The sequence below is a fragment of the Melozone crissalis genome, unplaced genomic scaffold (genome assembly GCF_028551555.1).
Source record: "Melozone crissalis strain CALT ecotype California unplaced genomic scaffold, PUWL_Pcris_2 ptg000038l_1, whole genome shotgun sequence".
Taxonomy (NCBI): domain Eukaryota; kingdom Metazoa; phylum Chordata; class Aves; order Passeriformes; family Passerellidae; genus Melozone; species Melozone crissalis.
This window is the reverse complement of record NW_026535816.1, coordinates 9,181,556-9,209,029: the sequence shown is the minus strand read 5'-3', so window position 1 is coordinate 9,209,029 and position 27,474 is coordinate 9,181,556. Positions and strand designations below refer to the sequence as shown.

The 27,474-nt window shown below is 36.4% G+C and overlaps 1 protein-coding gene across 2 annotated transcripts in view; it reads right to left on the bottom strand.

The window, feature by feature from the left end:
• Nucleotides 1-1,512: 1,512 nt before the first annotated feature.
• The window catches only part of ANO3 (anoctamin 3), an 85,758-nt gene continuing 59,796 nt past the window's right edge, over nucleotides 1,513-27,474 (bottom strand). For both annotated transcript variants that reach the window (XM_054283601.1, XM_054283600.1), the window contains exons 13-27: nucleotides 26,407-26,503; nucleotides 25,468-25,528; nucleotides 14,935-15,017; nucleotides 13,879-14,019; nucleotides 13,373-13,537; nucleotides 12,309-12,345; nucleotides 10,193-10,304; nucleotides 8,955-9,012; nucleotides 7,402-7,499; nucleotides 5,795-5,940; nucleotides 5,535-5,687; nucleotides 4,748-4,895; nucleotides 3,487-3,567; nucleotides 2,527-2,632; nucleotides 1,513-1,751 (exon numbers count right to left, since the gene is read on the bottom strand). In XM_054283601.1, the coding sequence (XP_054139576.1) occupies nucleotides 1,569-1,751; nucleotides 2,527-2,632; nucleotides 3,487-3,567; nucleotides 4,748-4,895; nucleotides 5,535-5,687; nucleotides 5,795-5,940; nucleotides 7,402-7,499; nucleotides 8,955-9,012; nucleotides 10,193-10,304; nucleotides 12,309-12,345; nucleotides 13,373-13,537; nucleotides 13,879-14,019; nucleotides 14,935-15,017; nucleotides 25,468-25,528; nucleotides 26,407-26,503 (1,669 nt within the window). In that variant the 3' untranslated portion in view covers nucleotides 1,513-1,568. The remainder of the gene's footprint in view (nucleotides 1,752-2,526; nucleotides 2,633-3,486; nucleotides 3,568-4,747; nucleotides 4,896-5,534; nucleotides 5,688-5,794; nucleotides 5,941-7,401; nucleotides 7,500-8,954; nucleotides 9,013-10,192; nucleotides 10,305-12,308; nucleotides 12,346-13,372; nucleotides 13,538-13,878; nucleotides 14,020-14,934; nucleotides 15,018-25,467; nucleotides 25,529-26,406; nucleotides 26,504-27,474) is intronic.

The following is a 27,474-nucleotide window of genomic DNA, read 5'->3' as shown; positions in this document are numbered from 1 at the left end:
CAAAAATTCAGGTCTTTTCATATCTGCCAGCAGTGATTTTGCTGCAGCTTTATCCCTAAAAATAATGTCAAAATTTGTAGACTTTGTAGCTATTGTGCTTTGCTGACTCTTTTTTTTTTAGATTTTTCTCATCCAATACAGAAAAGCATTATTTAAAACTGTAGGAGAGAAACAGAACAACTGTAACTCTGTTTATCCATTCCCTTCCCTTCAAGGTATCCCTTAAATTTGTTTAAACATTAAGCGCTTTTCCTGTATTATGAAATGCTAGTAACAGACAATTTCATCACCAAAATGTGACTATTAACCACAAGCAACACTGCAGTATGCTGTTTGCACATAAAAATTGAAATTTGATTCTTCAATGAACATCTACTTTTTTAGTGATTTTATCAAAAAATCCACCCCAAGTGTAAGAAGGCATACTACTAATAATAATAATAGTAAATACCGTGTGTGTATGCATTTATATACAATCTGTATACATATTTGCCTGTATCCAGCTCCATTGTTATGACATATTTAGGCCAATAAAAGAAGTGTACATTACTGCAACATTTACTATTACAAGAAGAACCTTGTTACAAATTCCTCTTCTTCTCCTTCCCTGAAAAAGCAAGCCACAATGCTATACTGTATGTCTCATATATATTGGCAGAAGCTTGCATACTATAAAGATATAATTGTATTTGAAGAGAAAGTAATTTGCACTGCATGGGAGTATTTCAAGTTAGCACTCTGTGAAGTGATGGAATCATTGCCCAGGCAGATCAAGAGGAACAGTAACACAGTTAGCATGAAAATGACAGTTCTTTCATGCTGGGAGCGTGTGGAGATGGCCTTTCACACAGAAAAGTGCAAGGACAACTCAACAGCTGTGTAATTTTCAAATAGAAAATTACCTTCTCCTGGTGCTGCTGTTTTCTTTCTGAATTTGGACTTTTTGGTTTTCAACTAGATGTATAAATTAATGACACTAATGACACTAATGTGCAAATCTTAAACTGCATAGTATATATTTAGCAGCCACAGACCCCTTTTTTAGGGTAGGACCACATCCACAATCTCAACAAGAGACTAGGACAAACCTGACAAAACAGTAAGCCTTAAAGATCAAGTCATGGCCACAAAGGCAACAATTGCTCTTTTCTTCAGAGGCATTACAGATGGAGCTGAGCAATCAGAAGCTGTAGAAGTAGTGGATATCATGTAAGTTGGTTTTAGTCATGCCCTTACTCTATAGGTTCACAGGTAATTTTATGTTTTCATCATGCTGATAGTATCTTCATAAACAGCATGAAAACCCATTGCCTTTTTTTAAACAGTGTTCAGATTTTTACTCTGCACATTTCTGAATGCCAATTATCATTGGAGCTCATCACAGACCAGTTACAGGTAAGGCTTTTCATTGACATCACTGGAAACATCCATTTCTCGGCGCCCACCAAAGTATTCAATTGCACTGCCTAGCAAGAACATAAATACACCACCACCAAATCTCACATTTGACTTCATTTTGCAACTTCTCTCTCCAATTCCAAAGTGTTTTTGTTGTAGCATTGTAGTGACTAAGGCCATTCATGGTGATACTGTTTCCCATTCTTTTTCCTTTCTCTTTGCAAATGTTCCAGTTCAGCCTCATACATCATTTCCTGGACTAAGTATTTCTCTCTTCTCATTCTGTCACACAAGTCTTTGGGTATGTCTGGAATTAGGTAGGCAATGAAAGACTTTATTCCAAAAACAAGATGCTGAAAAGAAAAACAAAAATAATTGCTTAACATATCAATAAGTATTCCTTTGTAGGACTACAGTTTAGAGCCTAAAAGTCTGTGGCAAAACTGGAACTGAGATTCAATTTGTGACTGAAAGGCAACTCCTTTGGTTTTTTTTCTTAATAAAAACACTCCTATGGGAGTAAATGAGTCATCTAAAAGAAATGGGCAAATGCTGAAGTTTTCTAAGAAGGAAAACAAAGAGTAGAGTTGGTGACTTAAATGAAGATGTGACTACAGGATATGCTAGTTTGATCAACAAATGCCAACACTACCTACAAGCAGTCTTTGTTCAGGGCTTATCATGGAAATAGGTGGTTAGAGTCCTGGGGAGTATGCAATACGTACTTCAAACTTAGTATACATGTTTCAACTTTTATATTAACCTAGAATCATGTATCATCTTCCTGACACACATTCTATCTTGTAATAACTGTACCTAATATACATGAAACTTGCATTTCTTCATTTTCAATAAAATAGGAACAATTGGGCAGGGAACCAACATGATGGATAAGACGACTGTCAAGGAAATATGATTTTAGAGGAGTTCTACAGCAAGTGCATGCTCTGTCAGTTCTGTTTGAAGTAGCTGATAGTCAACAGTTTGGGGAACACAATTTTTTTTCCTCTGTCTTGACCGTAATGAACAAACAATTGATTAAAATGACAATTTACTTATAGGACAACTATAAAGAATCAATTCAGACCTATAAAAGGTAGAATAGGCTTGCTCCCTTCCACAACTAACCTCAAATACTATGATGAAGGCCAGTCGTGCTGCCAGGACATGCCAAAACTGCAAAGTGAATTCATACGGAGTCGAACTCCATGGTGGGGCTCTGTAGTCTCTGTACCTGCAGAGCAAAGAGAAACCCAGTGAGTTACTCTGTGCTCTCTTGAGCAACTAAAACTTTTGACATGGCCAAGGGCTCTCTGATTCATCCCAGATCTGGCTAAAAGGAGAGAAACTGAAGTGAAAGCAGACTTCAAGAGGAGTTAAACTGAAAGGGAGAGCTGTCCAGAATACGGGCTGTTAAATAAAGCTGTTTATGAGACAGTACTTTTTGCTTCCAAAAATCCAGAGCAAACAGTTTCTTTTATTGTTACAAAGCTGGAGTGTTAAGTGTATTGATTCTAAATTGGTTCTTGTCTTTGCTTACAAGCCTTTGAGAGTCTCCAGAAAAAGTTTGCATAAATGAAATATGATCCTAATTTAAACTAATGCTTACTGCAAACCTAAGTCAGAAAACAGAAGTGTGCTCATGTCCTATTTCATTTTTATGCTGTATTTCTTATATTCATTTTGCATAATTGTTTGCAAGAATTGCAATCTCAATCTGGTTTAGAGAGGTAACAAAAATTTTAATTGTGTATTTTAATTTATTGATTTGAGAATGCTTAACAAAATTGAAATGAGGATTTTTACCCTTCTTGGCAGCTGGTAAAACAATTATATTAAATAATTCATAGAGACATGACAGATAATGGCTTGCAGGAGTCCTACAAAAACTTCAAACACAAATTTCCAGTATGTTAGCAGTGTATCTTACCACACACTCTTTGTACCCAAGGACTCCATGTTGAACAAACATGAACTCCAACGCTTTTAAGGGCAAAAAAGGAATGCCAGCAATTTCAGCACTGTTAATTTACTGTCTGCATTAATGTCCATGCCTGTATTGCAATAAGTGAGAGCAAGGAAACGTACCGACAGTATCCTGAGTATCCCATCCCAAGTTCACTCAAATCAAATACTGACAAGCTGCTGTTGACATATCCTTTTAAGCATCTGAAAGAAAAAGCCATATGGGCAGCACTTTCTTCATAAAGTGGTTATACAATAAACATCCTGTATGTAAACATATTCTGCTATCAGATACTGTGAGCATAATACTTTACTTGCTTATCAGGACAAAAGCAATTCTGAAATTCATGCAGAGAAGCAAATTTTACTGGAAAAAAAGGACTAACAACTGTTTCAGCTATAGCACTGTTTAAGTCTATTTTCAGCACATCTTATAGTTTTGCTTCTTACCTGCTGGGAGATATAAACAAAAATTGTTGCTACAAGGCTTTTAACTGTTTTCTAAAATTACTGATCTTTGAAAGATGGATAGAAAGACAGAGAGCAGAATAATTTAACACCCTTGCAGACTTGGCCACCAATAATGCAGCATATACAAAAAATAACAGGTTTTATGAGTTTTCATCAACAGTAACATGAACAGTGTATATATACCAAACACTTACATTAAAGGCAAAAATGTATTACTATTAATTACAGAAATTATATAAATATATGATTTATGACTGTTGGAGTGAACTTTTGCTGTTGCTTGAAAAGCACACAGACATGAAAGATATCCTATCTTCTTTAAATGTCTTGTAACAACTAAAGCACATTTGAAAGTCAAAGAAGATATAAGAAGAGATGCGTGAGGAATCCTTTTACAATCCTGGATCTTCTGGTTTGCTGTAATACCTCAAACCACTACTGACAAAAGAACTACACAGTTCTCTCTTAAACGGGTAGGGTGCATCAAGCACTAACGTTTTTCTGATAGTGTCTCTTTTCTTCCTATCCCATCTCACTATTTTTACCCTTAAACCCTCTTTTCCTGTGACAGCTCAGGAAGAGTAAATCACTATTTTTGGGAGCATATATGCGTATTTGGGAATGCACTGGAGAAGACAGCATAGACCTACTGCAGAGAAGAGGAAAAGCTTATCTAGAAAAGATCTGAGAACTGATGCAATGTACAGACTTTTTTGTTTGCATTCAGGAGGGAAGAGATGGTTTTCCACTTCTATAAAGAGCTACTCTGCAAACTCTTTGGACTTACTCTTCAGATCTGGGAAGGTTTGCACAGGTGTAAAGAAATATATCTGATATATGTTATCATAGAAATACAGCAGTAAATTGTGTTCCACTCAAAAATACATGTATATATAAAGAATATCCTAATTACTTTTCTTGTCTGTACCCTTGATCTGTACAGGGACCATATCTGTATGCATAGACAAAACGTGGAATGTAATCAGAAGTAATGGCAATAACAAAGGCATTGGTGATGACAGCCAGAACTCCAATTCCTTCCAGAATTCCATACCAAATACCTAGAAACAAGAGAAATATCAATAAAATAGTCAGCTTTTTTATAGTCATATTGAGTCATATCAGTGATAATAAAGTCATTATTAGTCATACAGTTTTCCTTTCTTATAGAGAATAAGTTATGAGACAGAAAAACTAATCAGATGAAGCCATGTCCCCACATTGCAGCCACCACCCGTGCCACTCAAATGAAATCTTACAACAGGGCACACCCTGCTGAGAAGATAAGCCAAGCAACAAAGCCATAACAAGTTGTTATGAAGGCCAAATAGGAAGTTCTGGAAAGAGATTTCTTATTTAATTAAATTTTAAATTAAAAGTTAATTCAGTCCTTTTATTTAACTTCTAAATTCAATTTATTTTAGACCTAGAGTTCCACAAATCAGAAGCCTGAAATAATTTTAGCCTGTTTCCAATATTCAAATTATAACAATTCCTTATTGTAAATGGGAAACAAACTGGAGGAATCCTCTATGCAAATCAACCAACTATTTCTTTGTTGCCAAAAAGGAAAGCTGTCACTGAAATCTGTTGGTTATGTCATCATCCTGATACATGAAATACTTCAGGGGTGGAGCTGTTCTCAAGAGGAAAACCCAAAGAGACGGTAGCTGGCAGTGGCAGTCACTGGGTTTTCTCACCTATATCTGTTGCTCTTGCAGGCATGGGTCTTCGCCACTGAGTGACAAACTTGTATGCATCTAATCTGATTTCTATGATGTTGTTGAGCAGTGCCAGGAGAGGTGCCAGGGGGAAGGCAGCCACAAAGATGGTGGTAAAGCCAAACTGTAAAACTAGACAGGCATTTCCGTGGTTAGAAATTGGAAATTCAAAAAAATCTTATAACTTGCAACATAGTTCTACCTTCTGAAGAAAACCAACACCTCCCAGATTTGCTCACCCATCTCTAAATATTCGTCCATTAAACCATGGAGATTCATAGGTTGCAGATTCCAGTCTTTTTCCCATTGAGGTAGAGAAATTTTATTCTCCATTGATTGCCCTCTTCTCTTCATTTTGCGTCTTGACCACCAATTCTGTAATAAACTTTATTAGATAAAGAGAGTATTAATGACTGTATCTGCTCACAGATCTAAAATATGTTCTTGTACTGTTCTGAAATAAACAGCCCTGTTTTGAACAGCATCTGAATGATTACTTAAATATTTTATGGAAAATTTTACAATAGCCTCTTAGATATAATGCAAAGAACTTACAGAAGATCTCATAATTCTGCATTATTATTTTAATTGTCTTTAATGTAGCATGTTTTGCATTGTATAAATAAGCTTTTCAGAATATGGAACATGCTTGCATGGACTTTTTTTATTTTGGTAGGATTTACCTGAATGAATAAATAAAAAAAAAATAAAAAAGCATGCATAGCAAGAGCACTAAAAAATAAATAATGCTTTATTTCAATCCTGTAAAAGACAAACCACGTCAGTGGAACCCAGTAAAAATACCATAATAAAACACACTGAATAGTAGAATACATATATTTTTGAACAAACGTAAAGGTCTAGATGTTCTACAGAATACTTCTCTTCTTAAAGCAGGAAAAAGCATTTAAAGAGGTGTTGCTGTATGTGGAAATATTTAAGACTATTCTTCATAAAGCTGTGCAAAATCTTTTCACAAAGTAGTCATAAATATTATGGAGATAGTAGGCTCATGAATTAAAATGTTATTTAAATGAAAAATATTATCTAGTACTGACACATGGGCTAACTAAAGGCTTCTATTTGTTTCTAGATAATATGGAAGAGAGACTAAGGATGGGAAATAACTTTCTTCTAAGTGTTTTCATAAAAAGGCTGCTCTTTTTTCTCTCAAGCTAATTTAGTGTTTGGCTCTTGATCCCTCTTGTTACTGAAAGAGCAGTTTTTGTTTTTTGAAAGATAAACAGTTGCCTATGTTGCAAACAATGGTTTTGTCAAAACAAAACATTTATTTCCGTAACAGAACATTAGCATGTTCTAAAATAAATTTTAGACAAGGTTAACGTCCTGCTTGGCTGAGAAGACAGGAAGCCTGGCAGTTAAAGTAGGTTTCTTAATTTCAAAAATCCTCATTCCACAACATACAGTACACTGTCTCTCATGTGCAGAACAATTGCAAATTTCATGTTGTGAGCAAAATCCTTTCTAACATATTTTCAAGGTTGAGACTTTAATTTGATCAATATTTGATGATCAATATTATACAGGAAACATATTCTTACCGTTTTAAGAGAAGTGTAAGACTCTTAGCTGATTAGTCATTTCAGAGGCTGAACATCTCTGTATTATGGAAAATGAAATCCTAATCAACAACTGAGATGCTTAACATACCCTGAGAATCTTTATCTCAGAGTGGAAGACGATGTTTTCCTTGGGAATAAAGTGACAATGTCTGAGGTGGAATGAGTGAAAACATTGTCCAAACATAAAACCACTTCTCCCTATCACTGAATCAGGCTAACATGGATTTACTGTTTTTAAAATGAACTTTAACATCTGAACTTACGGATAGCCTAGTTCCATGAAGTTGTTCCACATTTGTTTTAAAACCATAATAACTCCCATTTGTAAGCACAGATCTATCAAGCAGCCACTAGGATGACACTGAAATAAAGTGGAAGAGATCAACAGCTAGAATCAGAGAATTCATTTATTTTTATTTGTTCAGAGTGTAAATAAAAAATATTAAGTATGTGTGTTTAAAAACATTATTTGCCATCTGCAGAAATATTAAAAGAAATGGTAATAAAATAAAAATTAACAGACTTCAGCTGAACAATCTTCAGACATATTGTTAGCTATTAGATCATATTGGCTAATTTAAAGGTATGTGTGCTAGATTTATGATAAATGATAGAGACTGTTTCACTTAGACCAATAAGTACTTACTAATTTCAAAAAAATGGAGCAATATTTCATCTGCAATAATCTAAGTCTAAAGAAAGACTTCATTAGCAGAATTTCTGGTACTGGTATGTTATCTATATATATATCTATCCTTGTGTTTGTGTGTGTGTGTGTGTGTACTACCATGTTAAAATGTTAAGTAATTACAGAACTATTTTTCAATTAATTGACTACAAAGTTATAATACTTTACTCTTTGGCTACCAAGCTGCAGTAGAAGTAGTTTGATTTTCAGAGAAAAGAAGAAACTTAAGCATGCTGGTAAGTTGCAATTCTAACAGTCTAGTTAAATTTTGAACATACTATTCATCTTCCTCTAGAACAATATAAAATTATAGATTATTTTGGGTTGGAAGGATCCCTTAAGGTGATCCAGTCCAAACTTCTGCAGTAAGTGTGGCCATTTTCAACTAAAGGAGTCCCATCCAACCTGACTTTGAATGTTTTCAGGGATAAGACATCCATCATCCCTCTAGATAACCTGTCCCAGTGTTTCATCATAATTTTCATCATCATATTTTAAAAACCTTTCCTTACACCTAGTCTAAACCTACCCTCTCTTAGTTTAAAATCATTAATCCTTGCCCTGTCTCAACAGCCCCTACTAAAAATTTGTCCCCTTCTTTCCTTCAAGTACTGAAAGGCAGTAGTAATGTCTCCTTGGAGCATTCTCTGCTCCAAGCTGAGTATCTCCAACTCAGCCTGCCTTCATAGGAGAGCTGCTCCAGCCCTCTGATTCATTTTGTGGCCCCATCTCTGGGCCCATTCCAACAGATCCATTTTTTTTTTCTGTGCTGAGAGAAATTAAGCAAGTTGATTAAAAAGCTGATGGCTTTATATTTATGTCCTCTATCCAAAAATCCCAAATACCAGGAGATTCCAATCTCACAGGAGTCACGGTGCATGTGAGGTAAGGGTCTATTACTGATGGCTTTTTCCTAAGACAGACAGAAAGAACTCGTGTGCCTTAGGCACAGTCACTCAGCACACTGGAGAACACAGAAGGAAAAATCCATCTCCTAGATCCTATCCTTTGCTATAAACTAGAGTTTAATATTTGCTGTGCTTGGAATAATAAAATCTTTAGATGGGCTTCAGACACCACCTTTTTACTCATGGAAATATCACAGGAGCAGAAAACAAGATTGTTTACCTCTTCCAGCCTCCATCTGTTAAAAAGCTTATTGTACTTTCCTGGGCGGCCTGCAAATCTGGAAAATAAGATTTCTGTTTCTCAGCGGACATTCCAGAAACACCTTGTATCAGTAGTTGTTTCACAACATCCACTGAATTCAGGAAATACCAACAGAATAAATCACACAGGCTTAAATCTGGTGTAGGATATGGAAGTTTCAGAATGCAAACAAAGACCATCATTTTGCAAACAATCCTAAACTTTTATTATGTCCTGAATAAAAATCCTAGCTTCAGAGATTTTAGATGTTAGATATTCAACATCTAACTCTAATCTACTTCTAAGAAGTCAAGCCAGCCACTACAACTAATGGGAATTAACCGCAGCACAGGGATCTGCTTGCCCACATGAAGTGTACACTTGATTTGTAAAGCAAATCCCAGCTCTTGATGACCTCAATGAAAGTTATAAAAGAAAGAAACCCATGCCTGGTCCTGTTAGGTACAGGAGAGAGCAATACACACAGAAATTTTGGTATTGTATGGTGAATACCCCACTGAATGCAACAAACAGATTCTCACCAACAGTCTTTACTAGACTTTTTTTGTTTCTTTGCTTTTTGTTTTTGTTAGTTTTTTTCCAAACAATCCTGAAGTGAAATTATACTGTAAAACTTTATAGAAGATACCCTGAAATGTTCTGTAGGTTCTGCAGGAATGGTACATGTGATCATTACAAAATTGAACAGAAGATGAAGCAAGGTTACATCTGTACTGTATCTCATGCTCTAACCTAAAGATACACATAAAAATTAGAGCCAGAATTTTTGCTTCCTGCCCTTGTATAACTTTTGCCAGACAATATTTAATATTTACAGAAATGCATTATTGGAAATGTAACACAAGCAGAATAAACAAGAAAATATTAATAAAGCCTATTAACACAGGGCTAAATACAGACCCACATCTAGGAAGTGACTGCATTTTCAAAAGTTCTGCCTTCTTATTTAGTAAGAAAGTAATGTACATTCCAATAAAAAGTAGAATTTTTACTCTCCAGTTTCATGAATAAACATTACAATGGTCCAACCCTTCCATACATTTAGAAATAGTGTTTTAATTATGCCCAGAAACCAACTCATACCTAAACCTTACAGTTCATACTGTCCCTGTATTTTCTTTAAATCTATAAAATTATTGAAGATTTTGAGTTCTGTGCAAGTTTTCTTTTAAGTGCAATTGGCAAACATAACTTACCTGCCAAGAAAAAAGGCGATGTAGAAGATGGAGCTGTTCAAGTTGACAAACTGGAAGAGGAACATTTTCAAGGCAAAGCTGTTTTCCCACTCAGATTCTGTTCTAGGGTGCTCTTCAGAAACACACAACATCCATTATATAAACAAAAATGAAATTGAGTTATGCATAAGTTTGCTCACAAATCAATCAATATTAACAAAACAAGTGATGGTTTTAAATCATAGTGCCCCATCATGTTGCCATTGATTTCTTTTCATTACCCCAGCTTAGACTACGTTGTTTCTATGTGGAAGCAGAAGATAGGAACCCCTTGGTCCAGCATAAATCATAATGCTATGGGAAGATACCTGTTTCACTTCCATGAAAAAAACTCGAAACCAGTGTGGATTTTTTATCATAAGATTAAAGATACCTTGATTCAAAGAAAAAAACTCACCACAAAAAATCCCCACAAAACCCAACCAAACTCCAAAACAAACAAAACCCAAACCAACCCAACCCCCCCCAAAAACTTGAAAGCACTTGGAATCAGTAGAGCTGCCCAGGGAACAGAGGTGAAAGAGTCACCTAAAAGCTAGCTGATTTCTCATCCAAGATCCTCACCCTCTAAATACTTCTGTAAAACCTTTACTTCATCCTTAGGAGTTCCCTTTCATAAAGCTTGAGGAGTGCCAAACAGTTTATAATTCAGCAAGGAAAGGACAGAGGCTCTCTCTTGGCTTCTTTTGGAAAGAAATGTAGAAACGTGTAGTAGGGCTACAAGTGCTCTGTGTGAGTCTGCACTGCCTTGGATATCTTTCCTTAAGATTATTTATGTCTGAATTAGAATTTGGTCATAATGTTTACAAATTAATTTTTACAAAATCCATCTTTGATAGACATCTCAAAGTTGGAATATAGTACATTGGTAAAAATTTTAAAGCACTTGAGTTGTAAAAGCATATGAGTTGTAAGTTAAAACTTCCTGGATTTGTCAGTTAAAATTTGTTCTACTTAACTACCCTGGTCTACTGATGACTAAATTTGGATAGAAATATAGTAGGATACTACTAGCTTTACATAGAGACAGTTGTCTCCAGAAGGGTGTGCTTTTCTGATGTAAAACACTTAGCAAGAAGAATGAGCTACCTATCTGAAACACCTAATGCTCCTTTATATTTAATTCAAGAAATCTTTTTTGAAAAAAATGCTTTCATGTATTTTGGGAAAAAACTGCTCAAACACTTAAACAATTATTTTCTTTCCCATTCTGTGACCTGTAACAATACAAAATACTTTAAAAGGAATAGAAATAATTTTGATATGAAAGAATACTTTAAAATATTTTAAGAATTCAAGTAAGTTGGTGATAAATTCTGAATTTTTCTAGCCTGTTCTACTGCCTCTTAGGTGAAGCACTAAAAAGCTTTGAGCACCTCGTTTAATACTTTAACCAAAAGAGGGAGCTGTGGAATTTAAGCAGCCAGCTGGCATTTAACCAAGACAAAATTACTTGCATATTTTGACATGAGCTAAAAGTGAGCATGTAAAATGAAACACTAAATAGTAACACATTGACACAGCCAGAGATCTTAAATTCTATCTTTGTTTTCTTGTTTTCTATAAGCTAGAAAGCTTTATGTCTGGATTGAATCATGACTATAGGCTTCAGTATAAAATTTTAATGTTACCAAATTGGAGCTACTATAAAATTCATGACTCAACATTTTTATCTGGGACAACCTAATTTTATCTTAACCCATTTTTTCCATCTGAAAGATCAAAGTAAAACTTAATAAAAAATAAACCAAGAACTTGGGGAAATAGAAAAAACTCTTCAGCATGCTAAGAAAGAATAAGTTTTGACTTTTGCTTCAAAATAAGATTACTATTTTTCAATGTATACCACAAAACATTAAAAGTAGAAGAACAAATTCCTTAGTTTTATTTTATTTCCTCGCTGAAATACCAATGTATTTTCTTTCTGTGATATTTCTCACTTGCTTAGGGAAATGCCAGAAAAGTACTTCACAGATCAAGTTTTCAAAACACTTCTTTAACGTTAAATAAAGAAGTATACTATAAAGGTATATACCACAGCCATCAAGAACCACACCATTAGTAGAGACCTACATACCTAAATCTGTCAGGAGATAGGCAACTTTTTCATACACCTAAAAAAGAAATGAAATGGTGTAAGTACAGGACATCCTGGCTGTATTGATGACAAATCCACACTGAAAACAAGCACCAAAGCATGGTATTCTCTTGCTCTATAGCATCAAGGTAACACAGTTCAGTTTTCCTTTGCTGAGGATATCAGCCTTGTACCAAAAACTTTTCTCTCTATATATTGACCATCTCAAGTTTTTATTTTAAATGTCATTTAGCCCCAGGCAGTTGCCGACTCAGAAATACATTTCCGACAGTACACTACAAATAGCAAGTTATTTTGGATAGCTTTGCTTGTTCACTTGAATATACATTTTATGATGTGGAGTGATCATACATAATAACACAAATAACTAGAGGGCTCTGATTGGAAGAATTATTTCTTATTGCAGCGAGTGTAATTCCTTAAGAGAATTAAAAGCCAATGTTTGCTGGGTTATTATTCCTTTTTATCTGTTTGTACTTGCATGAGAACAGAAAGATGATGAATAATAAAGCAGCTGAAATAACAGAGTTTCTGTCCGTGTAATGCTATAAGAGCAAATGATTAAACCTGTGCTGTTACATGACAGAAAAAACCTAATACCAAAATCACATATCAAAGTGATTCCAGGACTGTACAACACTGATATCACCGCTGCATTTTAATAAGAAGTCATTAATCAAAAACAACCTAGAAACCAAATTCTCAGTCAAGAAAATAATGTAGTTCAAATTAGAACTACATCTCAAATTAGAGATCTACTGCAAAAGGTAATATTAAAAAAATACAAATATCAAAAGCAGCAATCTATACCCTTGTAACTTGGTAACATAAACGAAGATGTGCAGTGACAAATCAAGGAGGATTTAGATAAAAACATTAACAAACATTGTATCAGAGGAGAAAAATCCACTGCAATACTAGCTTCAGATACTGCTACCTGAAAAAGCATGAACATGTATATATCTAACACATGGGTAACTCAGTAAGCTTTTAAAAATTAGTCTTTTAAATTAATTGTTGTTTTAAAAGAACAGAAGACTTACAACATTGAGTGACATGATGATCATAAAATTGATACAGACTCCAGTGCCAGATGTTGCAAACTGCCAATACTTCTTGATGAAATACCACTTGAAAGAAGCAAACTGCTCCATGGCTACCAGTCGATACACCACAACTGCAAACACTGCAGTAAGGACCAGTGAAATCTACAGATATGTATTTATGAGCAGAGGTATTAGAACAAAAGGAATCACATCTGAAATTATATCTACTGAAATAATAAAACAAGTGTTTTAAAGACTAATATTTGTTTTGGAGAGCAGAATTTGAGAGAACAAAAAACTAAGATGAGTTACAGCATTTCTTTACTGTTCTTTTCCAATATAATTATACTCCATCTTGGGAAACAAAGCAGTAAGACAGACAAGCAGTTTTGCCTATGTTATGTAAATCCACTAATCTTAATGAATGCACTCATGCTGAGTTACTATTTACATCAGAGTAAGATGAATTACAATACAACAGTTCTAATATTATGAAACATCACCATGAAGAATATTCCTGAGACAGACACCATCAGTCGACTGAGCTTATCAGGGAAAGGCTGAAAAGGTTCGGGTTTTCCTGTGATGGGATTTACTCTTTCCACTTGGGAATATTTAGCTTCAAACTGGGGACGCAGCTCTTCCTGGAATGACAGGGTGGATTCCATTTGTTGTATTACTAATTTCTTTCAAGGATCAGACATACATGTAAAATATTATACTGATAAGGATCATTTTTCATAATGCTGCAACTCAAATACCTAAATAATTTGCTCTTTTGAAAATCCAAAGAACAGAAACCACAGGAGCCTTCCCCACTATGTGAGGGTGTTAAAAAGAATCATGGGTCATATTGCTGACTTAGACACTAGATTGTCTGCGAAAATTGGTAACAAAACTATAAATTAGGCCCACTTAGAATGGTTGTGTTATGAGAGCATTTATTAAAAATAGCCACCAGCTTCTATCTACCCATCCACAGAAAGCTGCAAAACAAGTGAAGTCTATAGACTTAAACTGCAATTAAATCACCAATACAGGTAAACTACAGCTATGCTGACTAGTAATTTATAGAATAAAATAAATTATTATTGCTGATGCTGATAACAGAATGTTCAAGGATAGGCTATGCCTCTCCAAGGATACAAAATCTAGTTTCTGTCTTGTTGCTTGTCTTGGTCTTATTTTTATGCAGGATCAAGAATTTCCAGAACAAGAAACCATGGAACTGAAAGGCATCTGTACTGACATCAGAAGCAGCTACTGTCCTCTGTATTTGTACAGTATTACAAACACAAATACAGGAAGTATTTGCACTCAGTTTTTCCAAGGATACTTTTAATAAATGTACAATTATATTTGGAATTATAACGTTAGTTGCAAAAAGCAAAGTATCCTTGTACAATCTCAAGCATACCTTTGTATTCTGCAACTAGTGCTATAAATACAAATATGATCTGAATGACAAACTCAGATGACTAACATACAATATGGATAGATACTGAGACTTTAACCATGCTGATAGCATGGTTTACATGTAAACTTCTATTTCTCCTTACCTCTTCATCTTCCCAGTCTATGAGGTCCCAATCATAAGTCAATACAGCTCTCCGTCTTTTCCAAAACTCCAGAAAGACTGTTGCTGTGGAAAACAACTGTACTTTAGCTACAGGAGGGGAAAGGGCCATGCACATCTTAAGAAAATCACCAATGTAACATATCATTAGCCACTTTCTGATAGTTTCCCTCATAGAATCTGAAAACTCTAAGTAGCTTCAGGATAATCCCTGTTAAATTTAAAACAGTACTTAATAATGTTTATCTAAGAAACATTTTTGCTGTCTGCAGTAGCTGTACAGAAATAGGCACCTGACAACATGAGACACTGTCATCCCTTTAAATTCATCATTTTGCTTTTCATTTTATTCAACACGTAGAATCTTCTCTTGAAGAAACAAGGAAACACACACACAATGATATCTATTAATAAGGAGCCAAGAGCTATCTCCTTCTATTCAGTTCAAATAAGAACCTCACTTCTTTCCCAGCTATACCAGTTTTATACTGTAGCAGTCTTGCTACTAGAATAATTCTTTAGACAATTATTTCTAATAATTCTTAGGTATGAGACCATAATCAGATTTTCCATACACTTAGGGGTTTGGATAAGATAATTACACCTAATAATTAACTCTAAATTTCCAAAACACTGTTGTCTGCCACTGAGGAGAGGTAACCTTGCTTAGGGTGTGACTCCTGACAAAACACAGAATTGTCCAACTGTTCTTTGAAAAACAATGAATTCAAATAGGAAGTAGGAAAATTTGCTTCCTTCTAGAAAGCCAACTGCTCAAAAGAAGGATTTCTAACTCAAAATAAACAGGAGGGTCACATATTCCTACCTTTATCTATATTTCTGTACTATGCTTAATATCTTTTTGGGTTTCTATACATACTTGATACATAATTAGTTATCATAATTAGTTACATATTATACCAATATCTACATAATTATGTATGATTTATATAATATATACTCTTCACATTGCTCTTAACAGTGTTGCATACAAAGAAGCTAAGCTGGGAATAATACACACTCAATAAAAAAACCCAAATGAACAAGTTAATAGAACCAGCCCTTATTCTCTCTGGCCCCTGCCCGAAACAAAACGAACAAAAAATCTAAAATAAAATTTAAAAAAAAAGAAAAACAACAAAACACAAACCCTCTGAAAAAATCACTCATAGGAAAAAGCATAAGAAAGTAGGCGAGGCTTGCAGACAAAAGAAATAAGCTACTTTTTTCAGGTATAAATCTCCTTCATTCAGGTGGTGAAATACCCACATACATGGACAGCCAAATAATTAATGATGCTGAAGAATAACTAATGATAGAATTTACTGTGCTGTCATATGAGAGCTCATGTGTGGGAGTTAAAAAGTGGATCATCCCAATCTGCTTCATAAATAGAAAAAGTACCCCTCACCAAAACCTCACTGAACAACATATGCTAAACAGCAGACCTACCACAATCATGTGACTTCAAGGTGAGGTTTTCTCATTCTTCTCAATCTAACATTTGAAAAATTAATGCTTAATACACAGTTTCCAGTTTTGTACTGCAAAAGAACTTTGCACACAAATTCAGCCTCATTCATAACCTCTGGACTGATTTAGTTTTCAATTTGCTCCTGGCAGCATTCACATGACACTCACTGCTCAAGGCCACAAAATATTATCCATCAACTTTCCACGTTAATTGTAAAAATTCCAATTCTTCACAAGGCAGCAGAAATCTTTGGCATGCTCTTAGAATTGCTATCTGCCCAGAAAACATTGCGTTGAGAACACCATCCATATATGTTTCATGACCTCACTCCATAGCAACATGGATTTGAATTATCAATGTGGTTTTTGATTTATTCCCTTCTGAGTATGAGGTCTGTTTATAGGAACATGGCATTTTCTTGCGAAATGAAGCTTTTGTTCCAGAATCATGAAATGTGAAATGGGTAAGATTGGAAGGGAATGGATCATCTGGTCTAACCTCCCTGCTCAAGGAGGGTCATCCAAGAGCATATGGCACATGACTGCCATATGCTGACTGGGATATTCAAGAACAGGCAGTTCTTGAATATCTTCAATGAGGGAGACTCCACAGCCTCTCTGAGCAGCCTCTTTCAGAGCAAGCAGGAGATAAGTCCTTCCTCACATTCAGGTGAAAATTACTGTGCATTAATTTCTGTTCATTGCATCTTGTCCTATTGTTTGGCACTAAGCAGACTCTTAACACCCTCCCTTTCAGATACCCAGATATATTGATGAGATCCCCTCTGTCATCTCTCCTCAAGGATGAACAGGCCCAGCTCCCTCAGACTTTCAACAACTCCAGGGGCTCCTTGTCTTTCTTGACATGAGGAGCCCAGAGCAGGACACAGAGCTCCAGATGCGCCTCACGAGGTTGAGCAGAGGGGAAGGATCACCCACCTCAACCTGCTGTTCTCCCTAATGCACTCCAGGACCCCACTGGCCTCACTGCCCACAGGGCATGCTGCTGGCCCACGGACAATTTATCATCCACCAGGACCCCCTGCTCCTTTTCCACACAGCTGCTGCCCAGCACGTCAGCCTGTACTGGTGCATGGGCTTGTTCCTCCCCAGGTGCAAGACCCTGCATTTGCCTCTGTTGAATTTGACACAGTTCTCTGTCCATCTCTCCAGCCTGTTGAGGTCCCTCTGAAGGGATGCATAACACTCTGGGGCCACTTCTCCCATCTTTAGGTCATCAGCAAACATGCTGAGGGGGCATCTGCACCTTGGTCCAAGTCATTGATGAGTAAGTTACACAACACTGGGACCAGTATTGAACCTTGGGGTACACCAGCAGTGACAGGTCTACAGCCAGACCCTCTGCCAATGATTGCAGTTCTCTGGGATTGAGGTGAGGCTGATTGTTAAGCAGTTTCCTGGGTCCTCCTTCTTTCATTTGAAGATTCGGATGACATTTGCTTCCTTTCAGCATTTGGGAACCTGTCCTGATCACCAAGACCTTTCAAAGACGTTTGCAAACAGCCTAGCTTTGGGGTCTGCCAACTCTTTCAGCACTCATGGATGCATCTTGTCAAGGCCCATGTACTTGTGGATGTCAAGTTTGTCTAAGGGTTCTCTCACCCAGTCGTGCTTGAGCAAGGAACCCGACCTTCTTTTACCCTGGGCAGCTGGGAGAGAGATTCCTGGGGCTGGTAATGTCAGGGAAGACCAATGCAAAGAAGATGCTCAGTAGCTCTGCCTCTTCCGTGTCTTCAGCTACAAGGGCGTCCATCCACTTAGTAATGGGCCACATGATCCTTAGCTTTCCTTTTGTTATGGATAAGCCTTTGTATAAGCCTTTCTTGTTGTCCTTCACATCCTTGTCCAGATTTAATTCCAGATGGGCCTTGGTCTTCCTTGTTTCAATTCTACTTCCTCTGATCACCTCTCTATACGCATGCCAAGTGACCTGACCCTGCTTCAATCTCCTGTATTGGTATTTCCTGCTCATGCTTGACAGGAATTCTTTATTCATTCACACAGGTCTTTTGACTGCTTTGCCTGATTCCTTTCTCAATGGAATTCATCATTCTTGAGCCTGGAGAAAGTGGTACTTGAACATCAACCAGCCCTCTTAGACCCCTCTTCCCTGCAGAGCCAATTCCCATGGGATTTTTCCAAGAGATCCCTAAAGAGGGTAATGTGAGCTCACCTGAATACCATGGTTGCAATTTTAATTGCTGCCTTGTGTCCTCTTTATCCAGTACTGACCTCCACAATCACATGATCCCTGCAGCCAAGGTGGCTCCCAACCTTCACACTTCCAACAAGACTTCCCTGTTTGTTAGTATGAGGTCAAGCAACATGCCACTCCTTGGGGAATCCTCTACTACCTGTTTCAGAAAGTTGTAATTAATGCTTTCCAGGAGTCTCCTGGACTGTTTGTGCTGTGTTGCTTCTCCAGCAGATGTCAAGGTAGGTAAAGTCCCTCACAAGAACCAGTGCTGTGACTTTGAGGCTGCTTCAAGCTGTCTACAGAAAACCTCATCCACTTTTTATTCCTGATCAGTTGGCCTGTAGCAAACACTCACAACAGTGTCACCCTTACGAGTAATCCCCTTTATCCTGACTCATAAGTTCTCGACTTACTCCTACCCTAAGTCAGAGCTGAATACATTCCAAGTCTTGCCTCACACAGGACAACTCTGTCGCCATGTCCTTCCTGGTCCTGTCTATCCTAAGCAGTATGTAGCCCTCCATGACAACATTCCAGCCACGTGAGCTATCCTACAACATCTCCACCAGCACACTGAGATCAATATTGCAATTGATATTGATCAAGATGAGATCAATTTTATTGATCATCAATATTAATTTAGGTGATTCTTATGTCATTAACACTTAGGGACATAACGTTTCCAGTATCAACACGTGATAAAACAGTGAGATTTCTATTGCATAACACTAACTTATTTTACCAACTTATTTGGGTCTTCAGTGAGTAACTTGGTTTGGTTAAATAAAACTATTTTAAAAAGTGAATTTCTTGCAGGTTCTCTATAAAATAAACTTTGAACTCAACACCCTGCAACCCTCCTGTGGAATGACTCTCATTTTTCTGCATTGTAAGACTGCAATGGAACAGAAGCAATACTGAGTCTGAAGAAGTAAAAGAAACAAGTAAAGGAAATAGCTCCATTACAAAAAAACATCAGTCTCCAGTGCAACTAACTTCACAGAGATTTGTTCTTCATATGACTACCACAGTAAGTCCTCCTACCACAAGTCATGCTCTACCAGCAGCTGCCAATGTCAAAGAGAATGTAGTGAAAAGAACAGAAATTATCAGCAGGGCAAAAAGCAGATCCCTGAGGCCCTCTGATGGCACCACCTTCTCTTCAAATGTGTCAAAAAAATGGAATAACTCAGCCATAAATATCCACAGAATGTCTTTAGCAACATTTGGAACAACAGGTGACTTTTCTGAAGTGAACAAAAGTGCTGAGCTACATCTCCTTCCACAGTGACACCAAGTTATTCCACAGTCATCCATACCACCCCTGGGGCTTTAGTGCTTCCAGTGATAACTCTTCAGTGAAACCCACCACGTTATTCCCCCATCAGTGTCATTCTCACATCACCCATGGTGAAGCAGGACAATCCTACCCCAAATTTCAACTCTATTCAGCAGACAACAAAGATAAATCATAATTCCAGCAACCCTCCTACTGCATCACCAAAAGATGCCAATGAAGGTAAGGATCTAACTAAAATCCAAGTGGTTTAATAAAATGATAATGCTGAAATAAAAACTTTTTTTTAAATCGAACTGGAGGCTTTATAAGACATGTGAACTTACAACTTATCTAGTACAGACTAAAACTAAAGCTCACCCAAAATAAAACATGTACTTTCAAATTATTTATACTTTAATTAATTATTTAACGCTTCCAGAGTGGGAGAACCTAGTGAAAATAGGTATTGTCTATTTTCACTGGAACGGATCTTCAAAGCAGATGTGTATAAATTAGATGTAAAATATACAGGACATCAACTTATTAAAGTTCAGAAATTTTTGTGACCAAAGATGACTTCTTATAAACAAAGTTCCAAAGGAATTACTCATTGTGCGCTTAATTACCAAGTTAAGTATGCGTGGGAAAACAATGGAACATAAAATTGTCATTGCACTTTTCTGCTATTCTGAATCAGGTCTTCAGAAAAAGAAAAGATTAGAAAGGCACAGTAATTTTTTGCATTAATTAGCTTTCAAGCTTTTAACACAGGACTGAAAGTACAGTTTGTACTAAGAACTGAAGGATCATCAGACTTTCAAGTTTCCCATCACAGTTAATATATAGCTAATAATTACAAGGCACCTGATTTTTTTAGCTAGCATCAACTGAAAAGGAATGAGAGTTGGAGAGCGTGTTCACTTCCAAGAAAAACTGAGTATCGTGAAGAAAGGTTTTATGAAATTTGAGGGAAAATCTTGAAGAAATGCATTTATTCTGCTAATTAACCAGGTGCATGAAGCATTACTGAATTTTTAACTTTGCATACATAGAAACTGAAATTCAGAGGCTGCAATTTTAACTGCTGTCTTAAATGCTTACAAATAATTCCATTCAAAGAATGATTACTGTTTTTTTGTTTAATTAAAAAATAGTTGTGATTCTGTAATTAATCCTGAAACCTTTGTATTTGATTAAAAACTCATTTAGCAGCTTTTTTTATTTTTCCTAAATCCCCTTTATTCCTCCAAACTTCAAGGATGGAGATGTCTGTTTTCATTTACAAAGGCAGACAGTTTCTGCAGATAGGCTGGTTTACTTATAGCTTGTAAAGTGTTTCAGACCCTTGCTGAAAGTCTCACTCACTGGTTTTATAGATTTATTATTCCCGTCAACTGTTTAATCTTTGCTTCTTTTTCTCACAGACAAAAACAACAAAGAAGAAGTAATAGCTGGCATCTCTGCAGGAGCATTTTGGGATCTGTATTAATTGGCCTGGTTGGATATTTTATATGTGCTACAAAGAGGCCCGAGTCATTTTCCCCCAGAAAATTCCTATTTCCCACAGAAAACTTCCTATGCTGACACAAGGAGTGACCCAGGTAAGGAACAGCACAAGCGTTTGCTGCGGCAGCTATATACAGACACGAACGGAGACGGGGCAATCCGAACCAGTGTCATGAGCTATTTATTCAGCACATCAGTCTCAGTACATTGTTAGGACAATGGAGACAGATTATGTTAACAGCTCTCTGATCCAAAGGGAATGCAAAGGGGGTGTTACATTACATCATAGCATAAAGCTATCTTAGCCTAGGTTTCAGCCAATCACACAGAGCAAAACATATTGACAAAAATTCTATCCAATCATATGAAACACATGTAATAGTAGTTAACACAATAAAGACTTATTTTCTAACACAATGGCTCGTTCATGAGAGACAAAGCACAGAGACTCATTCATACTAACCTTATAAAGGTGTACATTAAATAACCTTGTTGCAACCTATGAAGACACATTACAAAAGTCTATTGTGCTATTTCTCACGTCTGCTGTACTGCTTAGAAAACTTTTTGCTGTATTAGCAATGTTCACAAGTCTGCTGTCTGAAGCCTGCCTTTTTAACCACTTTCTCAAAACCCTCTAATTTTATGAATCCCAACAGTGTTTTGCATAAGTGTTCCTTATTTCTGCACAGGGCTGCTTAAATTATCATCTTACTGAATTATTAGGATATCATTGACTCCAGCCAAACTAGCTTTCAGCTGACATTAATTTATTATTTAAAAATTTTAGCTTAACCAATATGTCTCTTAACTCTGTATCTCCTCCTTGCAAGTTCTTTCTTTAAGCTCTGAAACATCAGGAAAATAGTATCTAGTATCAGTGAACATGTTCAAAGAATTGTGGGCAAATTTAAAACTATAGCACAAAAAGCTCTCCCAAACCGAAGAAAATCTAAACTCTTTAGTCATCCAATGTCAGTTACAAAATTAGGGATGAAGCTACATCTGTTTTCAGAAGTAAAACTATTTTTAAGAGGTTTAAAAACATGACTGCTTTTGTCTTCTCTGCGAGTATGTAAAAATGCGTACTGAAGTGCAATCACAGTCCAAACATCCGTATCATGTTTCTGGTCCTTATTTTTAAATATTTAAACAATTACTGAGAGGCCAAACACACCTTTTTTCTCATAGAAAATAAAATCAAAATAAATTTTGGCAATATGCCCTTTCCAGCTTAAAAGCAAGAGCTGAAAGCTGCCAGAACATCAGATTAGGAAGCAGCTTTGAAAGCTGACCACCCATGGGAGTGCTGAATGGGTGTTGCTAGAAGGACACGGGTTATCTTCAAAAATAATGAATCGGGGCATTCATCTCTTTGTCTCCCCTATGTCAGAAAGCAGTTAACTGGACTTACATGTGATACATGTGAGGGACTGCTGAATTAAACTGAGGTACCCAGCAGATAGTGATTCAAATCTTTCAAGCCATATATAAAAAAAGAAATTATGTTATTCCCTCAGTTCTTCACTAAGACAACTCCCTTGAACCATATGAGAAGAGTCAGAGCTGCCTCACAGCAGACAAGACAGAGGAAGACAATGCAGGGTGCCCATCTGATGGCATTCCAACTGCTGACAACACACCATCCCACCCCTCATTGCAATGCTTGCTTCAGATTATATTCCTGCCTGTTACCTACATCCCTTTCATTTTTTCAAGAACATGCTGGCCATTGTTACCTTACAGCCATTACTGAAGTGAAACTATTCCATCCTAATATAATTTCTATCTGAAAAATGACTCAGGTCATTATTTTCCCAGATTTACATCTGTACCTTCTTCAGTGAATATGCCAAGATTGATTAGGTTTACTTGGATTATTTAGTTTGGATTACTTGAGGTTTGCTGGGGAGAATGGAATTACTGAGTAAAATGAGCTACATCTAACCTTTGACTAGATGACACTGATTTACTATCACTATCAATGGGAAAAAAGATGACAAGCTTCTATTCCTCTGTCAAACAGATCTGTTGTCTGAATTGCAGGCTAGATCTGTAGAAATCATTTAAAACATATCAGTACAGATTAGATAGAAGAAATACTTAACAAGAGAGGAAAGGATATATATATCCTATACCTACATATATAGGTACCCCAAAAAGCATGGTCCAGTTCTGCCTAGCTAAAGAGTAAAATTATGGCAACAAAAAGCAAATAATTGCATAGCTGATCTGCTTGCAATTACCAGACGTGTCTAAATAGAAAGAAAGAATATGTAAAAGAAACAATTGTAAAGGCACAGAATAAACAAAATAAAGTGCAGAGAAAACTACCCATGAGGGATATGTCCTGGTTATTATGCTCTGCTAAAACACTTTAATTAGTGTGGAGACTGTGGATCACACTGATGGAATGGAATTATCTCACTGTCTGTGAATGATGCCATGAGGTTTTATTCAATATGTGAGTAAATTACATGCACATACACCCCAGAGAGAAACTATGTCAGTCAAACTGAATATGAGCAAAACAGGTATTTATTTTAAATATCAAAGATTTCAGCCCATATATGCATTTTTGCCTTTTTTTTTTGAGTTCAGTCATAAAAACAGCATTATGTCCCATCAGTGCCAGGACCTGATTTCTAACATATGCAGCATGTTTGGTAGTACATAGAATGCAGCATGTTTGGTAGCAGACTGAAAATCTGAGACAGATTCAGCTATATTACACGAGAATATCAGTCTGATGCTTGAAATGAAAAAATATGTAATGGTCAGCTTTCACATTCCTTAGCCCATATAATACCATCTTCCCTGTGGTAAAGCAGTGTCATACAAGCAAATTCCTCGTCACACTTGAATCTTGGCCTCAGATGAAAATGGAAGGAGCTCTCTTGAAGGAGAATTTAGAGATGAAGAGATGCTAAGAAGCTATCTCTGTTGTCTGCACTGCTAACTATATAATTAAATGCACTGTATTTTAGGAATTTCACCAAGTAATAATTAATAATTGGAAGACAGTAATAGCAAGATCAGCAGTAAATGAAGAAGCATGAGTGAGGAAATTATTCAAAGTGTGCCTGTTAGTTATAGGATGTCAATTTTTAACAACCCAATCATAATTTTTGCACATATGAGGATGTGCTTCTGTTCTCCATGTAACTATTTGATGTTTTGCTGTTGTTTGTGCATTGTTACTTGCTTTTACCATGCCAGCCTCCAAAATCTGTGACATTTGTTCTTACTTTAAGTTAGAGTCATTAATACTTATTCATACACATTATATGAATAAAGATGTTGTGTACCATTTCATTCAAAACTGTGAAACTCTGGCTTGAATGCAGACACCTCTGTGTATGTGAACTAGGGCTATTTTCCCTATTTCCCAGCAGCAAAATCCTCTTAGCTGCAGTGAAAGCTAATTCTACTGAGGATTTAATGCTGGGCCCATTAAATCTGTCTTTTATGGCACTATTACACTGAGAGTCAGGACTGTTTTTGTAACTCCTGCTCAGCAGTGTCCTCTGTGGATGCACCCCTGTTTGGCTTTGTGCTGCACAACACAATGTGTGCAATGGCAGTGGGAACATAACAAGAGATTCAGACTGAGAATTTCAATGGAAACACCTTAACTGCAGTAAGCACTTAAACTCACACATTTCCTATACCTTCTTCTAATTAGTTTCCATAAAACCATTCTCATTTATTCGGTAAGAATCCTCTACAAGATGTGTTTTTGATATTGGCGCAAGATCAGTAACACAACCCACATGTTTTCCTCTAAAAGGACTTTGTCCTAAATAATATAAAATTCAGGCTTAAAGACATATAAGACCCTAAAGAAAATACTAGCATGGAAGTCTAAGTTAATGAAAATGAAAAAAAAATTGTTTATAGGGCAAAATAATAATCCTTCTTTAACTTTTATCCAGAGCTATAATCTCCTTTGTTAAGTAATCATATAAAAAGGTCAGGTGAAAAAAAAAAAAACAAACAAAAAACCAAAACAAAAAACAAACCAGGAAAAATGTACTTACCCCAAATTGCCATGAAAATTGCAAAGAAGACAGTCCCTCCGTTATCAAACAAATGTGTAACCTGAAAAAAAAATGAACGTATCAGGAAAAAATAATCGTGCCATCTCATCTTTTGCCCCAAATAGTCCCAGAGTACATAACTGGCATCAGAAACCAAAAGCTAAGCTTTCTCATAACTAGTCCTACTAGCATGTTTCTTCTACCAAGGTTTGTCAATGTCACATTCTGACTGCCAGGGTAATTTGAAATCTGCTGTTCCAGACTATTACTTCACGCATCACCCGTCATTTTGTTTCACAGACACTGAGCTGTTTTGTCCATGTCCAGACAGACTAAAATTTTATCCAGAATTCTTGTCATATGGTAGGTCAAACCTAATCTCAACCATTTCTATTTTAAGGTTTTTATAAGCTAAAAAACCTCTTCACTTTTCTCCATCTACATACTTACTGTCTCTTGATTCCATTTTGTTGTTCTACCTAGGTATTTTGCAATTTCTGGTGTGATTATTTAAGTTTGAAGAATAGATTCTTGCAGCAAAATATTTAATTGTATAAAATCTTCACATTAGTTTGACAGGAGCAGGAGCAAAAGCAGGAGCAAAAATTCAAATAGAAAGTAAGCAAAGGAAACAGAGTAACAAGATAGTTACAGAGAAGAGTAAAAAAAATCTTACAAAAATTTTAATTATGAAGTCCTCACAGAGGAATTAATAAGTTGATGAAAATAATATTCATTTATTTATAAGGAAATTCTCACAGAAAGGAATTTTATAAAAACCCCAGATCACTTTAGAGCACTCCCTTATTAGAAAGATGCATTGCAAAAGCTGAAAACAATATCTGTAGAGAAACAACATGATTTTTAGGAAACTTGGCAGAAACAAGGGCAGCTATTTTACAACCACAATCATCCTGATTGCAATAACACAATAATTACCTTGGCATATATGCAGCTTTCGTTGAGTTTTTGTAGTGTGCAATTGCGTTCACACATAGGGCACATAATGGTTTCATTTGCCTCGCAGATCTCTTTGCTTTAGTATGAGAGACGAAAATAAAGGTTATAAAAACACTTCTAGCATTCACAAGGCTTTCTGAGTTACGCCATTTATATTCTCTGTTTGTCAACAGTGCGTGCACCACAAAGCTGAGCAAATAAAATAAATTAAAAGTGAGTATTTGGCTTGGAAAGTCTAATCCCAAATCAGGAACCTGAACACTATGGGCCATAGAGTAGCATACAATATTTCTAGGCATCATGTTACACTTCTCACACTAGCAAATTCTCTCCCAAATAGCTCAAACAGAAAAAAAATTGCTCAGTACCCTTCAAATGCATTTACAGCCTATTTTTCTAAGTTGTTATAAGATACCAAACATTCAGAGGATAGACAACACTGGTACATCTACATTGATCTCAGTCAAATGGCATCATTTGTATGTAATTGAGCAAAGAAGAAAGACACTATGACAAGAGGCAAAAGTCAGTATGAGAGGGGGATATTTGCTCCCTATTGGTGGTACCCTTCCTTCTTCTCCATTTCCAACTTGCCCATGGCAGCCAGAGAGAGGAGCTACAGAGAGAATCTTCTTATACACAGAGGGCAGAGACTCATGACCCTGTGCTGAGCTGAGATGGGCTCCTGACATAGGCTGATGCATACATATATATATCTTCCTTGTAGTATATATTTATATAATGTTTTTATACGTGTATATATATATATAGCCAACTGCTAGCAGACCCTGAGCATGGAGCAGAGGCAGGCACTTGGACAAGTCATAAGAGAAACTAATTCTTGGATGTGACATCATTCTGCACCATCCTCAAATTACTGCTGCACAAAACCTATGGCTGGCATGGTTTGGTTCTATGGCAGTACATACTCCTGTATTTGCTTATTACTTCTCTATTGAAACTGTGCTGGATATCTGGGAAAAAAAAAAAGAAAATTATATAGTTTCCTGCCTGCAGCCACTAGAGGTGGGCTGACGGCAGCTTCCT